Genomic DNA, 22,093 nt, shown 5'->3' with positions numbered 1-22,093 from the left:
TTCATTTCACCTTTTATTTTCATTAAAAATAAAGTTTTCAACAGAAGGGGAAATAACATTTTAGGATATGTTATCTCAAAGAAATCTTCTCCTTTTATATAATTGATACCACAAAATGAAAAAAAAAAAAAAAGAATTGCTTTTAAAGGATTAATAGGAATTTTTCCCAATTAGAAAAAGTTACAAATTGTCCAGTAAAAAAAACCTTCTATCACATCCTTTTTATTTCTTGCAGCAAAATATACTGCCACCAAATAAGTCATTACATACTATTTTTCTAAATAAATAATAAAGTGGGCATAACTCACCAGAACATAGTAACAAAATAATTCCTACAAACACTATGAAAGCAAGATAAATAATTAACTTTTGGACAATAAAACAGAGGAACTGCATTTAAATTATTTAGAAATAGGCTATAACCATTATTGCACAGCTGATAATAAGCATTGAAACATCATGTTAAGCTACAGAAACTCATATAAAAGAATTATATAATTCTGAATACATTGCTAAATTCTTTCTGGAAATATTTACCCACCAAAGAATCTGGTTCAATATTTTAAAATATAAAACGGGAAGCTCTGGTGTTAGCTGGGAGATGTCCTTCACCATATGTGAAACCTCACCTGTGTTTCTGCTGGGTCTGAAGAAAATGGTAAGTGATGTCATCTTGCATTGGGCCTGTTTCTTTTCTAATTTTTAAACTAAAACAGAAGATGGAAAACAAATTTTTTTTTTGGGGGGGGAAAATAACGTTTCTGCAGTATCTTCCACCTGTTTGTTTTCAAACAAAATCCAAATTTAGGACCCTAAACTGGTACACAGTTCTTGTGTTCCTGCCCTAAACAACATCACAGATATCAGTAACTGAAAACGATGAACTGGGTCTTGTTATCAGGGCTGAGTATTGCCCTCCGTGGAGGGGGAGGTGGGAAAAGAGAACCTCTGGATTTTTTTTTGTTGTTGTTGAAATTAACAAAGAATAGTCAACCAACTACATTAAGTACTGTAACTTTAACCACATTCTCCCAGTGGTTTATCTCCTCAGTAAACAGTCTGTAAGTTAATAAACAACTTTTTTTTTTTCTAGAAAAGCTTGTGGGGCTCTTGTCAAGAGTTGATTATAACTCTTATCTTTTCATACCCTGGCAAATGCCTAACATTTCTTTTGCTACATTTCTAATCTGTTGGAAAACATCTCTAACCAACTGAATTTTAATACAGCCCCAAAGAGGAAAGGAGTGCTTTCAAATCAGCGTTGTCAGCATTTTTAGAAAGAGCAAGTATAGAACAGTGTTACCTAATGGGGAAGACACCGCCTCTGGCACGGTTCCCAGGTTCAACAATGAGAGGGGAGAGGGAGTGAAGCCCACTTCTCAGCAGCAGGTCTCTTAACGAGCCACCACCGCAGCCCAGAAAATCGCTGCCCCACACCACACTACTCGGGGATCTTTCTCCCGAAGTCAATCAGACTGAATGATCGCTGAACCAACAGAATTCTGACGTATTAGGAAACTAGGGGAGGTTTCAGTGTAAACCTCCTCTGAAGAGGAGCGTGGCCCTTGTACTGCTTCAAGTCGTGTGAGCCACCTGCGTGAAAACCTGCAGGAGATCCTTCCTCGCCCTTCATCCTTTCCCCTACGAGCTCATGAGCAAATCGTATTTATACCTGGTAATAGCACCCCCGTAAAACGCCTACTTTTATTAGTCAAACACAGTGCATTTGCCAAAATACCCCTCATTAATCAAGTCACCTCTGGGGGAATAACATAATATGCGTGAATTAAATGTTGTCCCCCCCCAAGAGAACCTGTACCTTCAGGATTTTTTGGTTGTGTTTTTCTTAACAAGTTTTTTATATTTACACTAGTAGTGATGTTGGAGGAATAATAAAAGCTAGATGTTGTGGAGAATGAAAACAATGCACACTCCTCGTCTAGAAGAACAGCAGGTGAGAAGGCAGTCTAACCTTCCCTCTGAAGGGCCCTTTGTTCCGTCACCGACATAAGCAAACCCAGTAGGACATTCCCACAGCGACCACGCCTCCTAAACACCACCAGATAGGTGCCTCGCACCCTTTGCTTGCAAACACCGCTCTCCTGTATTTTACTTTTGTTTAAAAAAATAAGAGAAGAAAAAAAAAATAAAGGATAATAAAAACCCAAACAAACAACAACGAAAGGTCAGTGCCCTCCCCTGGGCCTGACAGACGTTTCCAGTTTTGCCCTTGTCTTCTGGTCCCCCGGGCACCAGGCCGTGCAGGCTCCTCCAGCGTCTGCGATCAGACCGCTTTCTCCTCCCCACACCAGTCTCTTCATTTGAGGCGCTGGGTCACGTTGGCCAGGGCAACTGCAAAGGCCTGCACAGCAGAGAAGGGGTACTGGAAGTCCAGGATGTACGCGTTGCCGTCAATCCTTCCAAACTGCATCACCTGGGGTGAGGGTGGGGCGGGGAAGCAAAGACGTTAAAGGAAAACCTCCTTGCGGCTCCTGATAGAAGCAGACAGCGCGGCCTGTGAGATATTTCTGCCAACAAAATCGACTCTGAAAAGCTTCTCAATCTAATTATGAGTTTGTCGGAAAAACAGATGGAAGAACACGTTAAATCGTGCAGTGGGGAGGCCACAAGCAAAACTCAGAGCGTGGAAAGCTCCGCGGGTCAAAGGAAGTGGTTTCTCCACCAAGGAAACAGAAGGAGAAAGAAAACGTAGAGAAGAAAATCTACAGGCTAAAGAGGCTTAAGAGAACCACCACCTGTGATGTCAGATGTCACGCTGCTCAGAGAGGGACCGAGCAGAGCACACGTGGTCCCCCTTGCACTCCACCTCCTGCACCTGCTTTCCTGTCACCCCAGTGCTTACTGTGACCACACTGTATCATGTTATTATATGCTGTTACACATATTTGTTTATGGTCTTTCTTCCATTTTTGTAAACTCCAGGAGGACAGAGATCTCCCTCTGTTTTCCTCAGTGCTCTAAATTTCAGCACTCAGAACTGGGGTTCCCAAACTCTCTGTAAAGGGCTGATGATAAAACATTTTAGACTTTGTAGGTCATATGGACTTTGCCACAGCTACTGAACCTCTGCTGCAGGGCAAAAGCAGCGCAGACAGTACTGAAATAATGGGCGAGGCTGTGTTCCAGTAAAACTTTATATAACGAGGCTGCAGGCTGGATGGGCCTGTAGGCCGTAATTTCCCAACTCCTGGCCAAGAGGATTGCCAGGCACATAGCAAGTGCTCAATAATCATTTCTTGAGCGAATTAATGACGATGAGATTTAAATATGAGCGGTGAAGGGAATTTCCGGGATGGTGGAGAAGGGCAGTCCCAGAACGACAGCTATGCAGTGGGACCCCAGCAACAATTCCAGGTTGGCGCAGGAAGAACTGACAAACTATGCAAAGTGCTCAAGTGCACCAAGAAGAGATGTATGTTCTGCCAGAGAACTGCGGAAGGACTTAACAGAAACACAGAAAGACAAGCAAATGAAAACTGGGTAGTTATTACGTCTTGAGTAAAAAGACTACACGATAAAAAAGGAACTGTAATTAAACCCTAATACATGGCTCAGAAATGAACCATATTCAGTGGCACAACGAGGGGACCAATGACTACTGATTTACCTGCGAAAAGGGGGAAGGGAAAGTTCACCTGTTGGGGGGCGTTGGGGTGAAGAAAATGAACCCTTATGGTGCTCAGGAAGAAGTCAGTACATGACGCCCCAAACTACAAAATCAAGAGATAGAAGTAGGAATGTGTTCTTCGCAAGTACGGTGGCAAACACCAGAAGCAGCACACAGACTTAGTTGTTAGAGCTGGCCTCTGCAGAGCAGCTGTGGGCAGTGGGCAGGTGCCTGCTATTTTCCTCATGGGTCTCACAGAACCATCTGACTTCAAAAAATCAGGACATGCATTACTTTGGGGAGAAATAAAGAAGAGATAGCAATAGGCACACTGAAAATTACAAGCCCGACCGGCCCCAGCTAAGAGTCATCAGCCGTTTCCCACATTTCCCATCTGGCCTTCATAAAAATGCTCCCGAAGGCCAAAGTCCAGAGACCTGTCGGGACCAGACAGTGGCACTCGGGCCACACCCCAGCACATGGCTTCTTACCTGCCGCCCCTCCAGCTCGATCTGGAAGTTCTTTGCCGACTCCTGGGTCACCCGCCCCCCGAAGTCCAGCTGGTACACCTGGGTGGCCTCGTTCCAGAGAGGCTGTTTGTTGGCCATGACGTACACGAAGCCTTGGCTGCCCAGCCGCCCGTCCTCTTTCTCGCTGGCTTTCCTGCACTTGAACTCCTCCAGCTCACTGGCCGCCCTCAGGCTCCTCTTGCTCTTCCAGCCCTTCTTGCTGCCCTGGCTCTGGTTCATCAGCTCGTCCCCGCTGATGAACAGCTCCGGCTCGCTCTCCGAACTGTCCTGGAACTCATTTGTCTTATTCAACTTCTTCGACTTCAGCTGGTCTTTCTGACTCTTCACTTTCTTCTTCTCTCTCCCCAGGCGGGGGCTGGAGATCAGGGAATTAAAATCACTCAAAGTCCGAGCCTCCTTCTTCACTTTGCCTTCAGTGATGGCCTGAACATTTCCCTCCTCGGCCCGGCTGTCCAGCCGCTTCCGGTTCTTCTTTCCGAATTTCTCTGTCCGCTGGGGCACTGGGCTCTCCGTCAGGGAGAGGACTTCCTGGAAGTTGTCTGCTGTCTCTACCATCACCTCTGTACCCAGGTGGGTTTGGAGGTCCGTGGGCGGCGGGGACACGAGGGGCTTCTCCACCACCAAGTGCGCCTTGGGGGGAAGAGCGCCCTGGGGGTTCTGCACGGGCGGGCACGCGCTGTAGGAATTCCAAGGGTGCAAGGCGATGGGTGGCAGTTGTAAACTCGAGCAGGCGCTGCTTCCCGGATACATGGGGGGCAGGGGGCAGTAGGAGAGGCTGGGCGGGTAGGCCGTTTGAAGAACCACTGCGGACTCCTGTTGTGCAAACTGTGCTGAGGCCAGAGCGTCTTTCGGGGAGCAGGGAGCCTGCACCCCCGTCAAAGCGGAGGTGTTATAGCCTCCCGGATAGGGCACTCCCATGCCATAGCCTGTCTGGAAAGTGGCAGTAGGGCTGGCGGGAGGCTTGGGGGAGACGAAGGGCACTCGGGACACATCCAGGTGCTGGCTCTGACCTACCATCAGAGGCGACAGCTTCAGGGGGTTGGGCACCGCGGTCTGTGCTGTCCTTTCCTGAGGAACCCAAACATCCTCCCCCAGCACGGGGTCCCACTGGTAGGGGGGCGGCCGCTTCACGGCCACAGCGGCTTCGCTCAGCTGGGGGTGCCTCAGCGGCTTCTCGGCCTGACAGTGCTGGGCCAGCGCCTCGTCCTCTGTGAAGGCCGAGTTGACGTAGTCGGCGCGCTCGCGGGCGCCGTCGCCCGCGCTCAGGAGGCTGTAGGACGACTGGGAAGTCAGCGGGGAGGTGCCGGCCGCGTGCGCCAGGCCGGCGCCCGGCTGCGACCCCGCGCCCGGCTCCGGCCTCCCCGCCGCGCCCGCGCCGCTGCACTGGCTGCAGGTGTACAGGGCGGGCGGGGGCCGCGCCGGGAACTGCGCCGCGCCCTTGGGCCTGGGCGGGTGCGGCGGCGGCCGCGGGGGCTCGGCCAGCGGCGCCGCCTTGAGCGCTGCCTCGCGGTTGTTCCTGCGCAGTGTGGCGTGGATGAGGCCGCCGTCGGGTCTCTGCCCCGCGCCGCGGCCGGGGGCGCCCAGCGGGCCGGCGAGGTCCGGGTAGGGGGGCGGGTCCCCCGGGGGGATGGAGTAGCGCGGGACCGTCAGGCGGTTCAGGGTGGCGCTGGTGCAGGGCTGCGGGACCTTCTTCTCGGTGGCGGTGAGCCTCAGCGTGGCCGAGCTGCCCGGGCCCGGGAGCGCGTAGGTGTTCTGGGAGCAGAGCATGCGTGTCCGGGGCCGGCACACCTCCTCCACGTTGCCGCTGCTATCGAAGGTGGTGATCCTCTCGTAGCCCAGGGGCGGCTGGTAGTGCGCCGCCGTGGGGTAGGGCGAGAAGTCGCCCTTCTTCAAGCACGTGTCCAGCGGGGGCGGCGGGGGCGGTGGCGGCGGCGGGGGCGCCGCGGTGGTGGGGGCCGCGGGGATGGTTCCCGGGTAGGGGGGTGGGGGGTTCATCTTGGCCACCTGGACCTCCTGGGGGGCGCTGAACACCACCGCGTCCCCCTCAGTAGCCAACTGTGGCACCGGCCGCAGGGCCTTGGCTGGCTTCTGCAGGTGCTCGTGGTCTCGGTCCCCGTGGTCCAGCACGGACAGCTGGATGGCCCCCTGTGCTGGCGGTGGCAGGGACAGCTGAGGGGGGTTGGGGATGACGCGGCTCATCTCCACGCCCCCGAAGATCACCTGGCCAGGGCTAGAGTAGCGGCTGGCCACTGGGTACTGAGCGGCGCTGTCGCTTGCGTGCTCGGCAGCGCCCACGGCTGTGGTCTGATTGGTCAGGACATCCAGCTGCACATTCTGGTTGGCCAGCAGGGACTGCACCAGCCCGATGCTCTGCGTGGGGGACATCGCTTGAGCCGAGCTGTGGATGGGGGCGATGGGGATGTTAACGGTGCAAGGTGGGTTGTTCTCGGGCACACCAGATGCTCCTGTCACTGAAAGGAAATTAGAAAGATGAACTGCTTACAAACAAAACACTGCCATGAAACTGGGTCAGAATAAGCAACACACCTCTACTCATCCAGTCCTTCTGCATACAGAATGCAGTCGCTACAGAGGAAGGTGTGTTTGCTTAGGGAAAGCTGGACAGTTCACACAAGTTACACAACACTTCCCTAAATGTTTCTAGAAGGACACACAGGCAATCCCAGGGGGTTCTTCAGGGCAGCCTGCAGTCGTCCGTAAGCTAAGGGCACTGCCAGAGCTTTTCAATAAATACCTCTGAACCTTCTGAATTTGGTACCATGTACCTGAATGGCACCATGGCAAACGATTAAGTGTTTAAAAGATGCTTTTAACTTGTGATATTCATAAAACGGCCCCCTCTTTTGTGCAAGAAGAGGGCCCTGGTACAGTATGAAACTCCACTGAGGACTCAGTGCCTAGGCTTCTTTAGAGTGGATTCATCCAGGGTCACGGACTGGTTAGTGTGGGAAGTGTCGTGCAGCAGGTGTGTGTCTGAGATCTGTACAGCAATTAAGTTTCTGTAAATAGAACCATGTGAAATGCAGTAGAGAAACCAATGAAAAGACTCCTCTAGCAAATCTGCATATGAGGGGAAGGGTCATTTCCTAATTTAGCTGCTTTTTAGCATTTCAAATGGTATATAAGGTGAGCCCCATTGAATAAACCCTGTAAATATATCCTATTTGTTCACAGTGGGGATTTAATAAAGTGTATATTTGAGCGTTGATCTGCAGACCACGTGCATGTGCTCAGAGCCACTGTCTGAACTGCCCTGTCTGAAGTGCTCACCGAGCACGGCAAGCTGAGTGCTGTGTGGCAACCAGTATCCGAGCAGGAAATAGAATTTAACAGGCTAATTGCAGAGGCCGGCTGACCGTTCACCAGAACTTCAGAACGAAACCAGCTGGTTCATGAAAAGCTAAGCCCACCCTCAGCGCCTGTAACAGACTCTCCCCTTCCGGGGGGTCCTCTTGTGAGAGGTAACTATCTCCTGGCTGCACGAATCTGGGCCCTGTCCCAAGTTTTCTACTATTCCTGTTCAGCTTCCTCTTCCAGACGTTCTCTTCTTGGTATAGAATACTGACGACAGGTGTCTTCCCCACTGAATGAGACAAAAGAGTCTCTGTCGTGTCACGAAGCACTGAGTTTAAACTCTGAGACCAAACGTTCCCTCCTCCACAGGGAACCACAGACGATTACAACAACAGCTGAGCATTAGCGAGAGCTCTATCAGTCACGTTCTGGGAGAATGGAAGGCGATAAGGAGAAAGTGTAAAAGATACTCCCAGATCCAAGGCTGTGAGCTAGCAGGGCACAGGCTACACGCTCAAGGGTGTGCAGCCTCACCAAACCACAGGCTAACACGGTTGCAAGACCTTGCCCATCAGGGCCGCGTGAGTCCAGAACATCTGCCCCACCCATGAGGAGAGGTAAACCGTCAGAGGACCAAAGGCGGCTACTGTCAGAAAGCACTGGGCTGAGAGAAGGCAGACAACTCCCTCACTTTCAGAGCCTGAGCTGGGATCAGTGTCTAGCCCATCCCATGGCGAGACTAGAGCCCTTCTGTCTGAGAATGACCAGGAACAGGAAAAGTCAGTGGCCCATGCAGGGTTCCTCTGGCTCAGAAACCAGAGACTTTCAGAACCTTGCTTGGTTGTAAGCAGAGGAATCTCTGTGTTTATAAAACTGTTGCAGGTGGACTTCTTTTGAGAATAGTCACAGACAATAACTGGGAGACTAATTAGAATTCATTCTAGTCTGTTAATCAAAATAGGACCCCCTGACTAGAAAGCGCTTAAATGAACCTAAGATGCTATAGATATTTCAAAATCTGTAAACTGGGATTTTAAAACCTTGTACCAGATTTTACTTTTAACTCACACCAGGCTTCTGTTCTATGCATGGAGACCTGCACTGCACTTAAGAGAGAGACGTTGAAATGCACAGGTTTTCTGCCCAGGAGACGGGGCAGGTTTGAGAAACTGGGCTTCGTGGGCATAGGGTCATCTGCGTGACGTCATTCTCTAAACAGGGACAGAGAGGACGAGGGCTGGCCTAGGGTCCGTGAGACAGGGTTCGTTTCTGATGTCTGATTGGTCCCGTTAACTTCTCTTTATGCAGGCACGTGACTAGGAGGATCACCCTGAGGGTGAGACGAGGTGGCAGCAGCGCTCACAGCCACCTCCACCTCCATCGTCCTTACTCTGGCAACTCCCCTCCTCCCCAAACTAGTGACAGTGTGTGACCTTTCTGCCGTGACACCTCACATGCCTTCCAACCTTACTGAGGCAGCAGGCACAGGCTGACGTGCTGTAATCCTCAACTACTACCACTCTGGCCCCCAACACGACCCACTAAGAGAGGGTGTGGGCTCGTGACAAACCAGCTGACATGCGTGAACACACCTGGTAAATCATCTTCATCTTCACTGAACACATTTGGGTTGAAGACAGGTAAATTAACAAAGTCCATGGAAATCTTCCGAACCTCCGGGAGATAGATGGTCATCTGCCGCGGCTGGAGATGCAGGAGGCTGGTTTTATAGATTACTGGTGGGGAGGAGGAGGAAAGCACGGTCAACAGAGACAAGCAGAGGGCAGCCAGGGTGCCAGCAGGGTCCCTCACGGGGAGAGAAATGGGGCTGCGGTGTCCCTGCCCTCCGAAGACAGATCTGTGCGGGCGGGCTGAGAGCCTGAGGGCAGCTGCGCATCTGCCCCTGGCACTCGACCCGCCACCCTGGACACAGTGCAGATTCAGGGACAACAAATTCTCGGTCTAGCCCGGCCACTCTGCCAGTGGTTTGTCCACAGAACCACACATTTTAAATGTTAAAAACGTACACTCTTTTTTGGAATGAGCTGGAAATGATATATATTTTTTTAAACCTCATTTGCAATCAGAAGGATAATTTGGTGAAAATAGTTGTGATAACCAGAGCGCCGAGCTCAGGGGAATCTCGGGCAGTCAAGGAGCTGTTTGAAGGCAACTATGACAGAAGGGGTGACGTGACTCAGGTAGGAATGAAATGCCGCTTTTATTCAGGACTGAATTCTTATCTTACTGACTTTCAATTTCAATTTCATGATCAGGATAGACACTTACGGGGAACTGCCACATGCTTCTTTAAATACTAAGGTTTACTTTGATTAATGGGGACATTTAAGAGAAGGCCTAGATTGCAACTAAAATATTTAGAGACAAAATAAGCTGAAAAAAATAATGAATCTGAATTTAAGTTTCACGGTAGATAAGAATCAGGATGAAACTGCCCCGTCAACTTTCCCTTTACACTCTTTCCTGTGACATATGTAGAGTTGCTTTAATTATTACTATTTTAAGTTTTGTGTTAAGATAAGCCAAACCTTATCTCCACAGCTCTCACCTCCAACAGCCTGGTGGCTGGCTGGCCAGCAGCCCCAGGGCACAGTAGGCTTCCTTTTTTGAAGCACCTCTGTAAGGTGCGTGCTTGGACTGGCGTGGGCTAAGACGATTTTTCCAACCCAGCAGTCCTTACAGGTCTTTTTCATCTCCCTTGCCCACAGAAGAGAATATGCATTTCGGCCTAAAAACTCTGGATGGCCATATAGCTTAAGAATATTAATGCATGCATTAAAGTGCTATTCTTTGTCATTCAGATTGACAAAGAGAAATAAAATTAAAAATCTCAGGAGGGATTAAGACATAACATCAGTTGCCTCCAGAGGGGGGGAAGAAACCTAGGTGCTGGGGGTGAGGACGAGACAGCTTAACTATGCTCCTTTAAACCTTCTGAATTTATTCCATATTTTTAAAATTAAGAAATGTAAAAAATTAAAAATAGAAAATTTCACAGGCCAGATCATTCTAATAGAAAGAAACAAATTATTATCCAATTATCCAATATAAAGTAACCAACAGCACTCTCTTTTTCTTTTAATAACCACAGGCCAGGCCATACAGACTTCTAGCTTTCCATCCACACTGGTGAGCTTACCAGAGTATTTAATAGGGTGCCCATATGTAATATACCTTCTAAAATCCAAGAGGTAATTTCTTCTCTCTAGTAGAATCAAATGGAAAATTCTCTCCGCTTGACATATGGTACTAGCTAAAACCCTCTTTTTAAAAAGGTCAGTGACTAGGACAGTGATTTCACCACAGTCACACAGCAGGCTTTGGTCCCGGGCACTCAGGTTCCTCGTGCTGCAGCAGCACGGGCCTCAGAGGCACCTACGGGCCCTCCCATCTTAAGGTCTCGCTGACCCACTCGCGGATCTACTCAACGTCCAAGCAATAAGGGCAGAGAGAATGAAAAGATCCAGTAAGTAAATTCCTTCATGCCTTTTTTCAACGTTTACAGTCAGCAGATGGCTAAGTTCTCAGCTTACTGACATGGGGATGGTCACAGCCCTCACACAGTGGTGTAAGGACCCCGTGTACACCAGCAGCGCACTGCTGAACTACTGAAGAACAGGCTTTTGTGGTCTTCAGGGGCTGTCCAGGTTGTGGAAGATACCCTAAGAGATTTCTCTGCATTATGTACAGGGATAGTCGACTCTTATGTCCTAAGTCAGTTTTATATTTTACCTTTATTCCTCCTCTTCTTTAAGCTGAATAACTTCAAAATCCACCTGCAGCACTACTTAATAAGCCTCTGAAGACACAGACACAGCAACGTATCTTTTGACGTCTGCTTTGCAAGAATTATTTATTTTAAAGGATCTGTGTTTGACACAGCTCTAATAGGCAGATTCAGAATTTAAAAAAAAAAAAACAAAAAACAAAAAACAGTTTTAGTAGGTTACACAGAGCACATTCAAGATGGGGCCCCCAGCCACAGGCTGGCCAAGGCGGCCTTCTGGAGAGGTGTGTGCGTGTCAAATGATCGGGCCACCCCACAAGGTGGGGGACACACAGCCGCTCAGCCCATACAGGGCTGAGCCATCAGGAGGAAGCCACTTGGAAAAGGACCTCTGTCATTTCCCTCCCTCACTATCCCGGAGTAAAAGTGACACGTTAGTGCTACTCACTCAAGTCGGGTACCGAGGAGGACGCACACTCTGGGTTCTCGCCCAGCTCTGTCCTCCATTGGTTCCATTTTCCCCGATGTCTCAAGCTTCCAACAGACAGGATATTTATCTGGTACTTAGAAATGAAATCTACAAAGATTTACCACTAAGAACTGTACTAACAGTCAGCCCACATGTTCTAATAGCCTCCAATGCTCTCTTCTCGACTTTCTTGAGAAGTTTCTTTTGCCTCAAGAACCTAGAGACGCTGGTACCAAAATCTGCCCACGGTAAAAGGCTAGAAATCAAAATAACCAGAAACCTATCAGAGCTTTTGGTTATTTCTGTCATTTTTATCAGTCAGGGCTTATAGAAAAAAATCAAAGCACCACTGGCAAAAAAACCCCGATTCGAGCAATAATTCTAATTTTTACAACATCACGGTGGCTAACCTGGAGGTAAAGCACATGCTAACCTTTTGGTGTCGTAAGAGCTCGTGTTTTACTTTAGGCCACTGGAGGTCAAAACTGATTTCTCAGCCTGAGTTCTGACTGGGATGCATGCAGTGCTTACCTGCACCGAGGTTGGTTGGCAGGAAAGCAGCCAAGCCCACGATCTTAAATTTGGTTCCCCAGATATTAGACGTGACCTGAGCAAGATAGTTGTGCTGTGGGGTGGGGGGGGCAGAAAAGAAGAAAAATCACAATCTCTTTCCATATTTTCTATCAATCACTTAAGAAGTAAGAATGCCAACACTTTTTGCTTAAAAAGTCGCTGGTGGGCACTGACAGAAACATTCATTCTCTGTATCGTTCCACCGTTTTCAATACCAGACGCCGACTACAGCATGCCAGGCCCTGTTTTTAAGTGGTGGCTCACGGGCTGTGATTCTCAGGTCTGGGAGTGAGGGGCGGACGGTGTCCCAGTGTGCCTGTGTGTGGGTAGCTTAGAAAGGTCACAGAAGTGACGTGGGCACATTTTTCTTCACCTCTCCTTTTGCCCCGGTCACTGATCTATTACACAAGGTACCAAGCTCTGACTCCATTCTTAGCCTTGATATTTCTCCCAGAAATATCAGTTGCATTGATACCACTATGTCCTGAGACCACCCAATTATGTTTTTTCATTCAATTAAATTTCAAAAAACTTAAAAAGTTATCACTGTGCTCAAACCACACATATGTGTAGGGTGTGTGTGTACGCATGTGCAAGGGCAATAATAAAGACGAATAAAATCTAGCTCCTCAGGAAAAGGGAACCCTCCAACACTGTTGGTAGAAATGCAAACTGGTGCAGCCACTGTGGGAAACAGTATGAAGGTTGCTCAAAAAACTAAAAATAGAACTATCATATGATTCAGCAATTCTATTTCTGGGTATTGTTCTGAAAGTGAAACTCCCAAGACACTAATTTGAAAAGATATATGCACCCCAAAGTTCATAGCAGTATTATTTAAAATAATTAAGACATGGAAGCAACCTAATTACCCATCAATAGATGAATGGATACAGAAGCTGTGGTACACACACACACACACACACACACACACACACAGGAATATGGCTCAGCCATACACAGAATGAAATCTTGCCGTTTGCTAACAACATGGATAGACCCAGAGGGTATATGCTAAGTGAAGTAAGACAGACAAAGGCAAATACTGTATGATCTCACTTATATGTGGACTGTAAAAAACAAACCAAATGAACAAATACAACAAAACAGAAACAGACTCGTGGAGAACAAACAGGTGGTTGCCAGAGGGGAGGGTGGGGGGGGATGAGTGAAACAGGTGAGGGAGGTTAAGAGCTACAATTCCAGTTACAAAATAAATACATCACAGGGGTGAGATGTACAGCATGGAGCCGACAGTCAACAATATTATGGTAACTTTGTAGGTGACAGACAGCAGCTGGAGTTACCACAGTGACCGTTTTGAAATGTATGGAAGTATCAAATCACTACATTGTACACCTGGAACTAACATAGTGTTGTAGGTCAATTACACTTAAACCTCCCCCCTGCCCACACACATACACATAGGCACCGAGAGCTCATAAGCTGATGGAGGAGATCAGGCTTGTAATTATTTGCAGACAGAGAGTCACGCAGCAATGTTATAAGGGAGCTATAAACAACATGCTTTGGGGTTACTCTGGCTGAGTCAGGGAAGGAAGGCTTCGGCATGGAGGTGAACTTATATCTGGAAGCGTGAAGGCAGAAACAAGGGGGAGGAGATGAGAGGATGGGCCCGATGACCCGGAGATGGAGACGCAGGCAGGACAAAGGCACAAAGGTGGGAAGAGGCCAGTCAACAGCGAGGCTGTAGCCCCCGGGGTGAGGGGGACCAGGAGGGAGATAGGCAGGCCAGACTGCGGGGCCGCAGCTGGGGCTGGGCTCCCGCAGACACTGGGAGTCACTGGGGGGTCAGGAGCAGTTTGAGGGAGCAGAGGTGGACATGAGGATATGTCTCAAGCAGAGCTGCCTGGGAGAAGGTTCTCGTGGCAGAAGCAGGGATGCCCGAGGTGGGAGGGAGGCCCAGCGGGATGAAGAGGTGGCAGGGGTACCGAGGGGGGCAACCAGGGCTCTTCTCCAGGGCGCCCGGGTCGGGCACTGCCGTCCCAGGCACGGAGACGGTCCCGAGGGCTCAGCCGCTGTCATGCACGCACGAGGAGGGGTGCGTGGCGGGGCTCAAGACACTACCTGAGTGATGTCTTCAAAGGGAAACTCCCTCCGCGTCAGGCTGGGCGAGCCGATGGACGGCTTGCGCATGGGCAGGCGAGGAGACCGGGATATCTCCTGAGCCGCACGCGACAGCTTGGGGGACTTCCGAGCCTCGATGTTGATCCTGCAGAGACGAGGCCACGGGTCAGGCACCCACCGGCGCTCCCGGACCCTCCTCACTTTCTAGCAGCCCCCCGTGGTGTCACTCTCTCAGAGGCTGGGCCCTTAATTTAATCAAGTCCCTCCCATCTGCTTTTGCCTTACGAACATGAGGAAAGAAGGACAGAATCGTATATCAAATAGCACATATTGAAAGCATACTGCGGTTAGATGAAGCGATTCGTTTGTAAGGAACCCCTGAGAATTAACGTTTACTTCCTATTGACGAAGAGTACGTTTAGAAATGCCTTCTGCCGGGGGTTTACAAAATTAGTCCCGGGGAAATGGTGGATGGGAAGAGTTATTTCTCACCTTAAGACCACAATGATTTCACAATTCCTAATACATAATGTTTGGAATTCAACAGACTTATCTAGCATTTCACCACCTGCAATATTTAAATTAGATCTAAAGTTTGTCTTCAGTTCCTATGCTTATGACATGGGGAACATATGTGTTTAATGCCAATCTACCCCAAAGAGAGTATTATAAAAATGAACATGGTAAGGTTGATGGCGTTCTATGAAGGAAAACCATGAAGCCTCACATATACTGCTTGAGAGCTTGATAAGATATCTAGGGCTGAGGGGGACAGAGCTCGTTAAATCTCCGTGCGAGGACAACCAGCCTGGCTGCTGTGTGCAGGGGATTCAACGCTGGGAAAGACGGAAGGAAGGAGGACCAGCTCTGGAGACTGCCGCACCCAGGAACTTCAAATGGACATTTACACGTGAAGGATTTGACTACTTATGTGTTAAATGGCCTCTCTGCTTAAGTAACGGGAAAAGCGGAAACACTGCAGAAGTGTAGGAAAGTTCATAATCTAATTTGCAAATTAACAAGCTTAGAATAAAGATGAAAAAAGAAATCAATCAGTTTGCTAGAGCAAATGGATATCTACGTGGGAAAAAACCCAAACATTTACCCCTAACTCATATTTACACAAAAATCAATCTGCGGTATAAAATTCATCTGAGAGCGAAACATGAAAGCTAAAACTTTACAGAGCATCCAGAAGAGAACAGAAGAATGTCTTCATGACCTTAGGGTAGACACAGATTTCCTCAACAGGACAAAAAAAGAAGAAATTCACATATTAGATTGTATGACAATCCATGTATCTGCCGAAGGACTCACAGTCAGAAAACACAAGACACCCAAATGGCCAACAAACGTATGAAAACTTGCTCAGCATCATTAATCACTGGAGATAACCAGGATTAAACTACTGGGTTGGCCAAAAAGTTTGTTCGGGTCTCCCATAAGATCATATGGAAAAACCCAAACAAATTTTTTGGCCAACCCAATACAACCAAATACCGCTTCCCACCCACCGGAATGCATACAATTTTTTAAGCGACCTTCAACTGCAGGTAAGAATGGGAGCAGTGAGAGCTCTCATACACTGCTGGTGGGAATCTGAAATGGTACAGGCACCTAGGCATACTGTTTGGTAGCTTCCCATAAAGTTCAACACATGTCTACCCCATGGCCCTGCAACTCCCCTCCTAAACAAGTGCATAGGTCCCCAGAAGGTCTTGTATAAGAACATCTACAGTTGGTTTTGATTCATAATAGCTCCAAACTGGAAACTACCAAATATCCATCAATTGGTAAATGGAATACATTATAGTATATTCGTAACAAGGGAATTTCATAGAGCAAAAAAAGAGAAACTGCTGATATACGCAACGACATGCATGAATCAAAATCATTATGTTGAGCAAAAAAGCCTACAAAAAAAAAAAAGAGCACGTATTGTTTGACGCCATCTATATGAAGTTCAAGAACAAGCAAAACGAACCTACGGCAACAGAAGTCAGAATGGTGCAGGTATCGAACAGGAAGGGCCCAGGGAACCCTCCAGGGTGATGGAAATCCCATCTTCAACTGGGTGGTGAATACACTGGTTTATCAACTACACCGTGCTTATGTGTTTAAGATCGGGCGGGACTCTATCTGTATGTGAATTATACCTTGGTTTTGCACAGCATCACAGAGGGATCTTAGTGAAGATCTGGTCCACCCTTTAACTTCCATAGATAAGGAAAGTGGTGTCCAGGTCAGGGAGCCAGGATGGGGCACGTGGGGTTTCTTATCTACAACACCGTAGCCCCTTCCACCTCCTCTCAGCTTTCTGCCGCTCCTTAGGACAAACTTTAGGATCTAATTCTTTTTAGTTCACTATTTTTTCCCTGTTACAGAATTATAGGCATGTAATTCTGCACTTTCTTTAACACATTACATACACCGTAAAAACATTTTTCTTACTTTTCTCAAACTGGAAGGTAAAACAAGTGCCCTGGCTATGGCCACCCCATGCCACCCACCGTCAGTGCTAACCACCCCTGGAATTTCTGCGCGTTTAGCAGACTTGCTACTGGATGTCTTTTTCTATCCCAAAGGCAAGGATGAAGGAAGCTGTGATTACTGCGGGCAGATCTTCCAGATGAAAGGCGACGACGCCCTCTGGCTGTGCTCTTCAGCTGCTGGTTTCAGTGGGATTCTGCTGCAGACACAACAGACACACCTTCGGAGACACAAAAAAGGGAGCGCACCCCTAAAGACCGAAATTACCTTGGGAGTTTGGGTGATTTGCTAGCTCGGGAGATCTTGGGAGACTTCTTGGCAGCCCAGTCATCACTCAGTTCAATGTCACTGGAGTCTGAGCAGTTGCAGCTGTCAATCATCGTGGAAATCAGGCTGTTCCCATAGATTTCATCTGGTAAGACACCAACCAGCAAAATTTAGGGGAGTAATGTCGATTAGACCCTAACAATGATCATTACTAGAAACCAGAGGACAGACTGACTCTGACAGGCCATCAGTTTAAGTCTAGAGATTGAAACAGAAAGGAGCAGGACATTGTTTTCCATCTACCTTTTTATGCTCTTACATTTCCTAAGCAAAAGTAGGCACTTCTACTGCTATCAATATGGGCATGAATTTTAACGCCTCTGGAATGTACAAAACAGTCTGGCCCTGTTTACTGTGCGGAAGGCTGGAGCCAAAACGGCTGTGCTGTTGCGCCTCATGACACACCAGGCAGCCACCTGGGGCCACACAGGCTTGCGGCGGCCCCGGAACCCACGCCAAGCAAGGGGCTTGCTGACTCAGTGACTGCCCTGAGAGCCTGCTGCTGGCCTGGGACCTAGGAAGACCCCAGTTGGTTCCAGGCCTGCTCTGGACCAAGACCCATGTCAGGTCTGTTTCAGGGACTCCCAGAAGTTTACGTCTGGATGCCAGGTGGTCTTGGAAGTGCCACAAGGTTGCCGGTGGGCCTTGGCTTTTCCACCTGCAGGAGCTGCTGGCTTGCTTCGAGCAATGGCTGGAATGAGACCCAGGCAGTAGAACACTCGGCGGTAGCTGTGGGCTCCGCTGCGGTGCCTGTATGGGGGCCAGCTGGCCATCAGGCAGAAGATGATGTGCACAGAGCAGGCTGTCACCAAACCGCAGAGGAGATGAAGTTCACATTTAACGTCCTCCCCAGAGCCCCTCTCCTTTGCTGCCTTCCTCACCCCTCACCCCCGAAAACCCCCCGAAGCCCAGCTCTGCCCTCACTGGAAGTACCCCGTGCTTCAGAATCACTTTGCTGACAAAGCCTCATCCCTCCAGGCTCCGAGAGCCTTGCCAGGTGATAGAAAAAGGCACGTGAACTAACTTATAGAACGTGAGTGATTAGATCGTTTAAAGGGCTGTTTATACTGGAAAGGATGAGTCTGTTAATCCAAACTCGGCGCCAAGTTTCTGAGCATGTGGAGATGACATCTGTGAACAGGGGCCTCTCGGAGGCCACAGGAGGCAAAGCAGAACAACTCGGCAGGGAGGCTGCTGACGCCCAGCCCGTCACTACCTCACCCCCTTAAGCTGCTGCCTGAATCAGGAGGCACAGCTCCGGCACCCAGCGAGCCAGAGTGCTGTGCATCTGAGTTCCACCACGCCCCGAGCAGTGCTTTCTACTACTTCATTTATAATTAGTCGCAAATTATTCCTGGATCAAAGGAAGTTTGGCCATGATTCAAACAGGCATGTGACCTCACAGAACACTTTCGCATGTTCATGAGCACAGAGCCAGTCCACAGACCTGAGGAAGTTCAGTAACACAACTCAACGCTGACCTACACTTGTTAACCACTGCTATATACCATATCGTTTGCTCGTTTCCTTCACTGAAGCCTTAGTCTGTTTGGGCTCCTGTAACAAAATACCACACACTGCGTGCCTTACAAACAACAGAAATTACTGTCTTGCAGTTTTAGAGGCTGGAAGTCCAAGGTCAGGGTACCAACATGGCCGGGTTCTGGTCATGCCCTCTTCGGGACCGTAGACTGCTGACCTCTCACCGTGTCCTCACGTGGCAGAAGGGGCCAGGGATCCTCCTGCAGGCTCTTTTATAAGGCACTAATCTCTTGAGTATAAAGGCTCTGCCCTCATGACCTAATCACCTCCCCAAGGCCCCACCTCCTAATACCATCTCACTGGGCGTCAGAATTTCAACACCTGAATCCTTTCTTGGATGGGGGCACAAACATTCGTAACTACTGTATTAGCTGTCTCCCTAGCGTGTAATTTCGCCATAATAATGAAACATGAAAGGGGAACATTAGAAAGGACATAATAAAACATGAGAAGTGAGTAACAAAATTACAAGGACTTTATTGTGAAATACAAAATATGTGAATGCATTTAAGGCGTGTATTGATTCATGGCAACACTGTGCCAATAACTGATTTTGTAGGTTGTACCTAAGCACTTGTCTTCCAAGTCTTTTGTTCGTAAGTTATTTTTTTTTTGCTTGTTTATTTGTCTCCTCATTTGACACCGCACTTTTTTTTCTTGCCAAATTTCTTCCTTCATTAACAGGGATACGTTGGGACTTCCCTGGCAGTCCAGTGGTTAAGAATCCGCCATTCCACTGCAGGGGGCACAGGTTCGATCCTTGGTAGGGGAACTAAGATCCCGCATGCTGCATGGTGCGGCCAAGAAAAAAGAGAGAGAGTGGTTTCCAAATACTAGGCTGCGTATTTGTGGCTGAGCTTTGTGTTGCGCTGGGAATGCCCCTACACTGTTGTTCGTGTTCTTGGCATACGGTCCCACGTCTGCTGATAGATGTTCCAAAGTTCTACGAGAAACACGGGTTCAACACGGGTTCAGCTCTGCACCTTTGAGGCCCTCGGCTTCCTTCTCCTCCAACGTAGTGTGTTTCAAAATAGGAAAACAACTCTCAGGGCAAATCATCGTCATCTGTTAGCCCAATAAAGCCATCAGTAACGTCACTAACTGGGAGAAATGCTAGTGCATTTCAACCAGCCGAAACCAAACTGTCAAACCAAAGTGTCAATCAGTTATTTTATTTTTCACAGCAAAGGTGTCTATGGCAAGAGGCTTGTGGCAAAAACACCGGACATGGGCTTAAACAACAGAAATTTATTTTCTCAGTTTGGGAGGCTGGAAGTCCAAGATAAAGGTGCCTGCAAGGTCAGGTTCTGGTGAGAGCTCTCTTCCTTTCTTGCCGATGGTCTCCTCTGCACCGTGTCTTCACAAGGACTTTCCTCAGTGCGTGCATGTGTGTGTGTGTGGGAGAGGGAGGGAGGGAGGGGAGAGAGAGAGAGAGAGAGAGAGAGAGAGAGAGAGAGAGAGAGAGAGAGAGAGAGAGAGAGAGATCTCTTCTTTCCCTTCGTCTTACAAGGCCACCAGTCTTATTGGATCAGGACCCCACGCTTACAACAGCCTCGTTCAACCTTAATTACCCCTAAGAGCCCGAACTCCAGAGTCCACAGCATCCCATCCCTGCTGCCCCGCTCAAATTCATGGCAAGCTCCCATGCAAAATACACTCATCCCATCCCAACAGCCCCCAAAGTCTTATTACCTCACACCAGCATCAACACTCTCATCTAAAGCCCAAAGTCTCACGTAAATATCATCTAAATCAGATGTGGGTGAAACTCAAGGTACAATTCACACTGAGGCAAAATTCCTTTCCGGATGTGAACCAGTGAAAGCAGACATGTTATGTGCATCCAAAACACAGCTGTGGGACAGGCACAGGGGAGGGATTCCTGCTCCAAAAGGGAGGAGAAAAAGGAAAGAAAGAAAGGGCGATGGGTCCTACGCAAGTCCAAAACCTAGTAAGGGGAATTCCATTAGACCTTAAGGCTCAAGAATAATCCCCTTTGGTTCAATACTCTGTGTCGCCTCCGTGGTACGCTGGGCTGCGGTTCAAGGCTCTGGGCTGAGGCCGTCTTGCCTGTTGAAACCGCGGCAGTGGCCCTGCTGACCTCTGAATTGCCGCTGGGGTCATTCTCTCTCTTGAAGAACAGAGTACGTTCCTACAAACAGCTCTCTCATCCCATCCCGGCAAATCCAAGATGTCCAACAGCCTGCCTTCACCTCGTCCTGTGTGGAAAGGCTGAGAATTTTCCAAATCTTCAAGTTCTGGTTCCTTTGTACTTAACAATTCCTTCTTCAATTCGTCCTCCCCTTTCTCGTTTTATTCTAAGCAGTCCCGATGAACCAAGCCACTCCTTCCAAACCACTCAGAAATCTCCTGGGGTAAATATCCAGTTTCACTGGCTTGCAAGTTTTATCTTCCACAAAACACCAGAACACACTTCAGCCACGTTCCCTGCCGCTTTATAACAAGAGTCACTTTCCTCCAGTTTCCAATAACATGCTCCTCACTCTGCCCGAGACGTCACCAGAGATCGCCCTAACTTCCGTATTTCCAAGGTGTCCCTCAGAACTCCTCCAGCCTCTACCCAGGACCCAGCGCCAAAGCTGCTTCCACATCTTCGGGTATCTGTTCCAGCAGCACCCCACTTCTCAGTACTACAGTCTGTATTAGTCAGGGTTCTCCACACACGTACAGGAAAAGGGAACGAGAGGAGGGGAACTGGCTTGTGCGGTAATGTTGGCTGAGAATTCCCAAGGTCAGGGGGCCAGCACGGCCGTGTCCTTGGCTTGCAGACCCACACCTTCTCACTATGTGCTCCCATGGCCTCTCCTTGGTGTGTGCACATGTGGGGGGGGGGTTAGTGCGTGCGCGCGCAAGAGAGAGAGAGACAGAGAGAGAGCGCGCATGAGAGACAGAGAGAGACAGAGACAGAGAGACAGACAGAGATAGAGAGAGAGAGAGAGAGAGAGAGAGCACGTGCGCGAGAGAGCGTGAGAGCGAGAGCGCGAGAAAGAGCAAGAGAGCACGCAAGAGAGAGCGCGTGAGAGAGACAGAGATGGGGAGAGAGGGGGGGAGGGGAGAGGGAGAGGGGGGAGGGGAGAGAGAGCGCTCTCCCTCCTCATTTTCTTAGAACGCTATCAATCCTATCGGATGAGGAGCCCACCGTTATGACAGCGTTAATTACCTCCTAAAAGCCCTGTCTCCAAAATGCAGTAACCCTGGGTTAGGGCTTGAACATGTGAATTTGGGGGGCACACAATTCAGTCCATCGCAAGCTCTAAGGATTCCTTTTGAGAATCCTTTGAGAACTGGTGGATTTCTGCTAAAAAAAATTATTGGGATTCATGTTATCTATTATAAAAACATACAGCGGTAATTTTGAGGAA

General features: G+C 48.8%; 1 protein-coding gene across 2 annotated transcripts in view; it reads right to left on the bottom strand.

Moving 5' to 3' along the window:
• Window positions 1-206: 206 nt before the first annotated feature.
• The window catches only part of TULP4 (TUB like protein 4), a 224,321-nt gene continuing 202,434 nt past the window's right edge, over window positions 207-22,093 (bottom strand). For both annotated transcript variants that reach the window (XM_082669193.1, XM_082669194.1), the window contains exons 10-15: window positions 17,109-17,253; window positions 14,352-14,496; window positions 12,222-12,315; window positions 9,066-9,209; window positions 4,120-6,629; window positions 207-2,434 (exon numbers count right to left, since the gene is read on the bottom strand). In XM_082669193.1, the coding sequence (XP_082525319.1) occupies window positions 2,318-2,434; window positions 4,120-6,629; window positions 9,066-9,209; window positions 12,222-12,315; window positions 14,352-14,496; window positions 17,109-17,253 (3,155 nt within the window). In that variant the 3' untranslated portion in view covers window positions 207-2,317. The remainder of the gene's footprint in view (window positions 2,435-4,119; window positions 6,630-9,065; window positions 9,210-12,221; window positions 12,316-14,351; window positions 14,497-17,108; window positions 17,254-22,093) is intronic.

This window comes from Grampus griseus, assembly GCF_964374135.1.
Source record: "Grampus griseus genome assembly, chromosome: 13".
Lineage (NCBI taxonomy): Eukaryota > Metazoa > Chordata > Mammalia > Artiodactyla > Delphinidae > Grampus > Grampus griseus.
The sequence above is the reverse complement of the archived record's forward strand: the minus strand, read 5'-3'. Positions and strand labels throughout refer to the sequence as shown.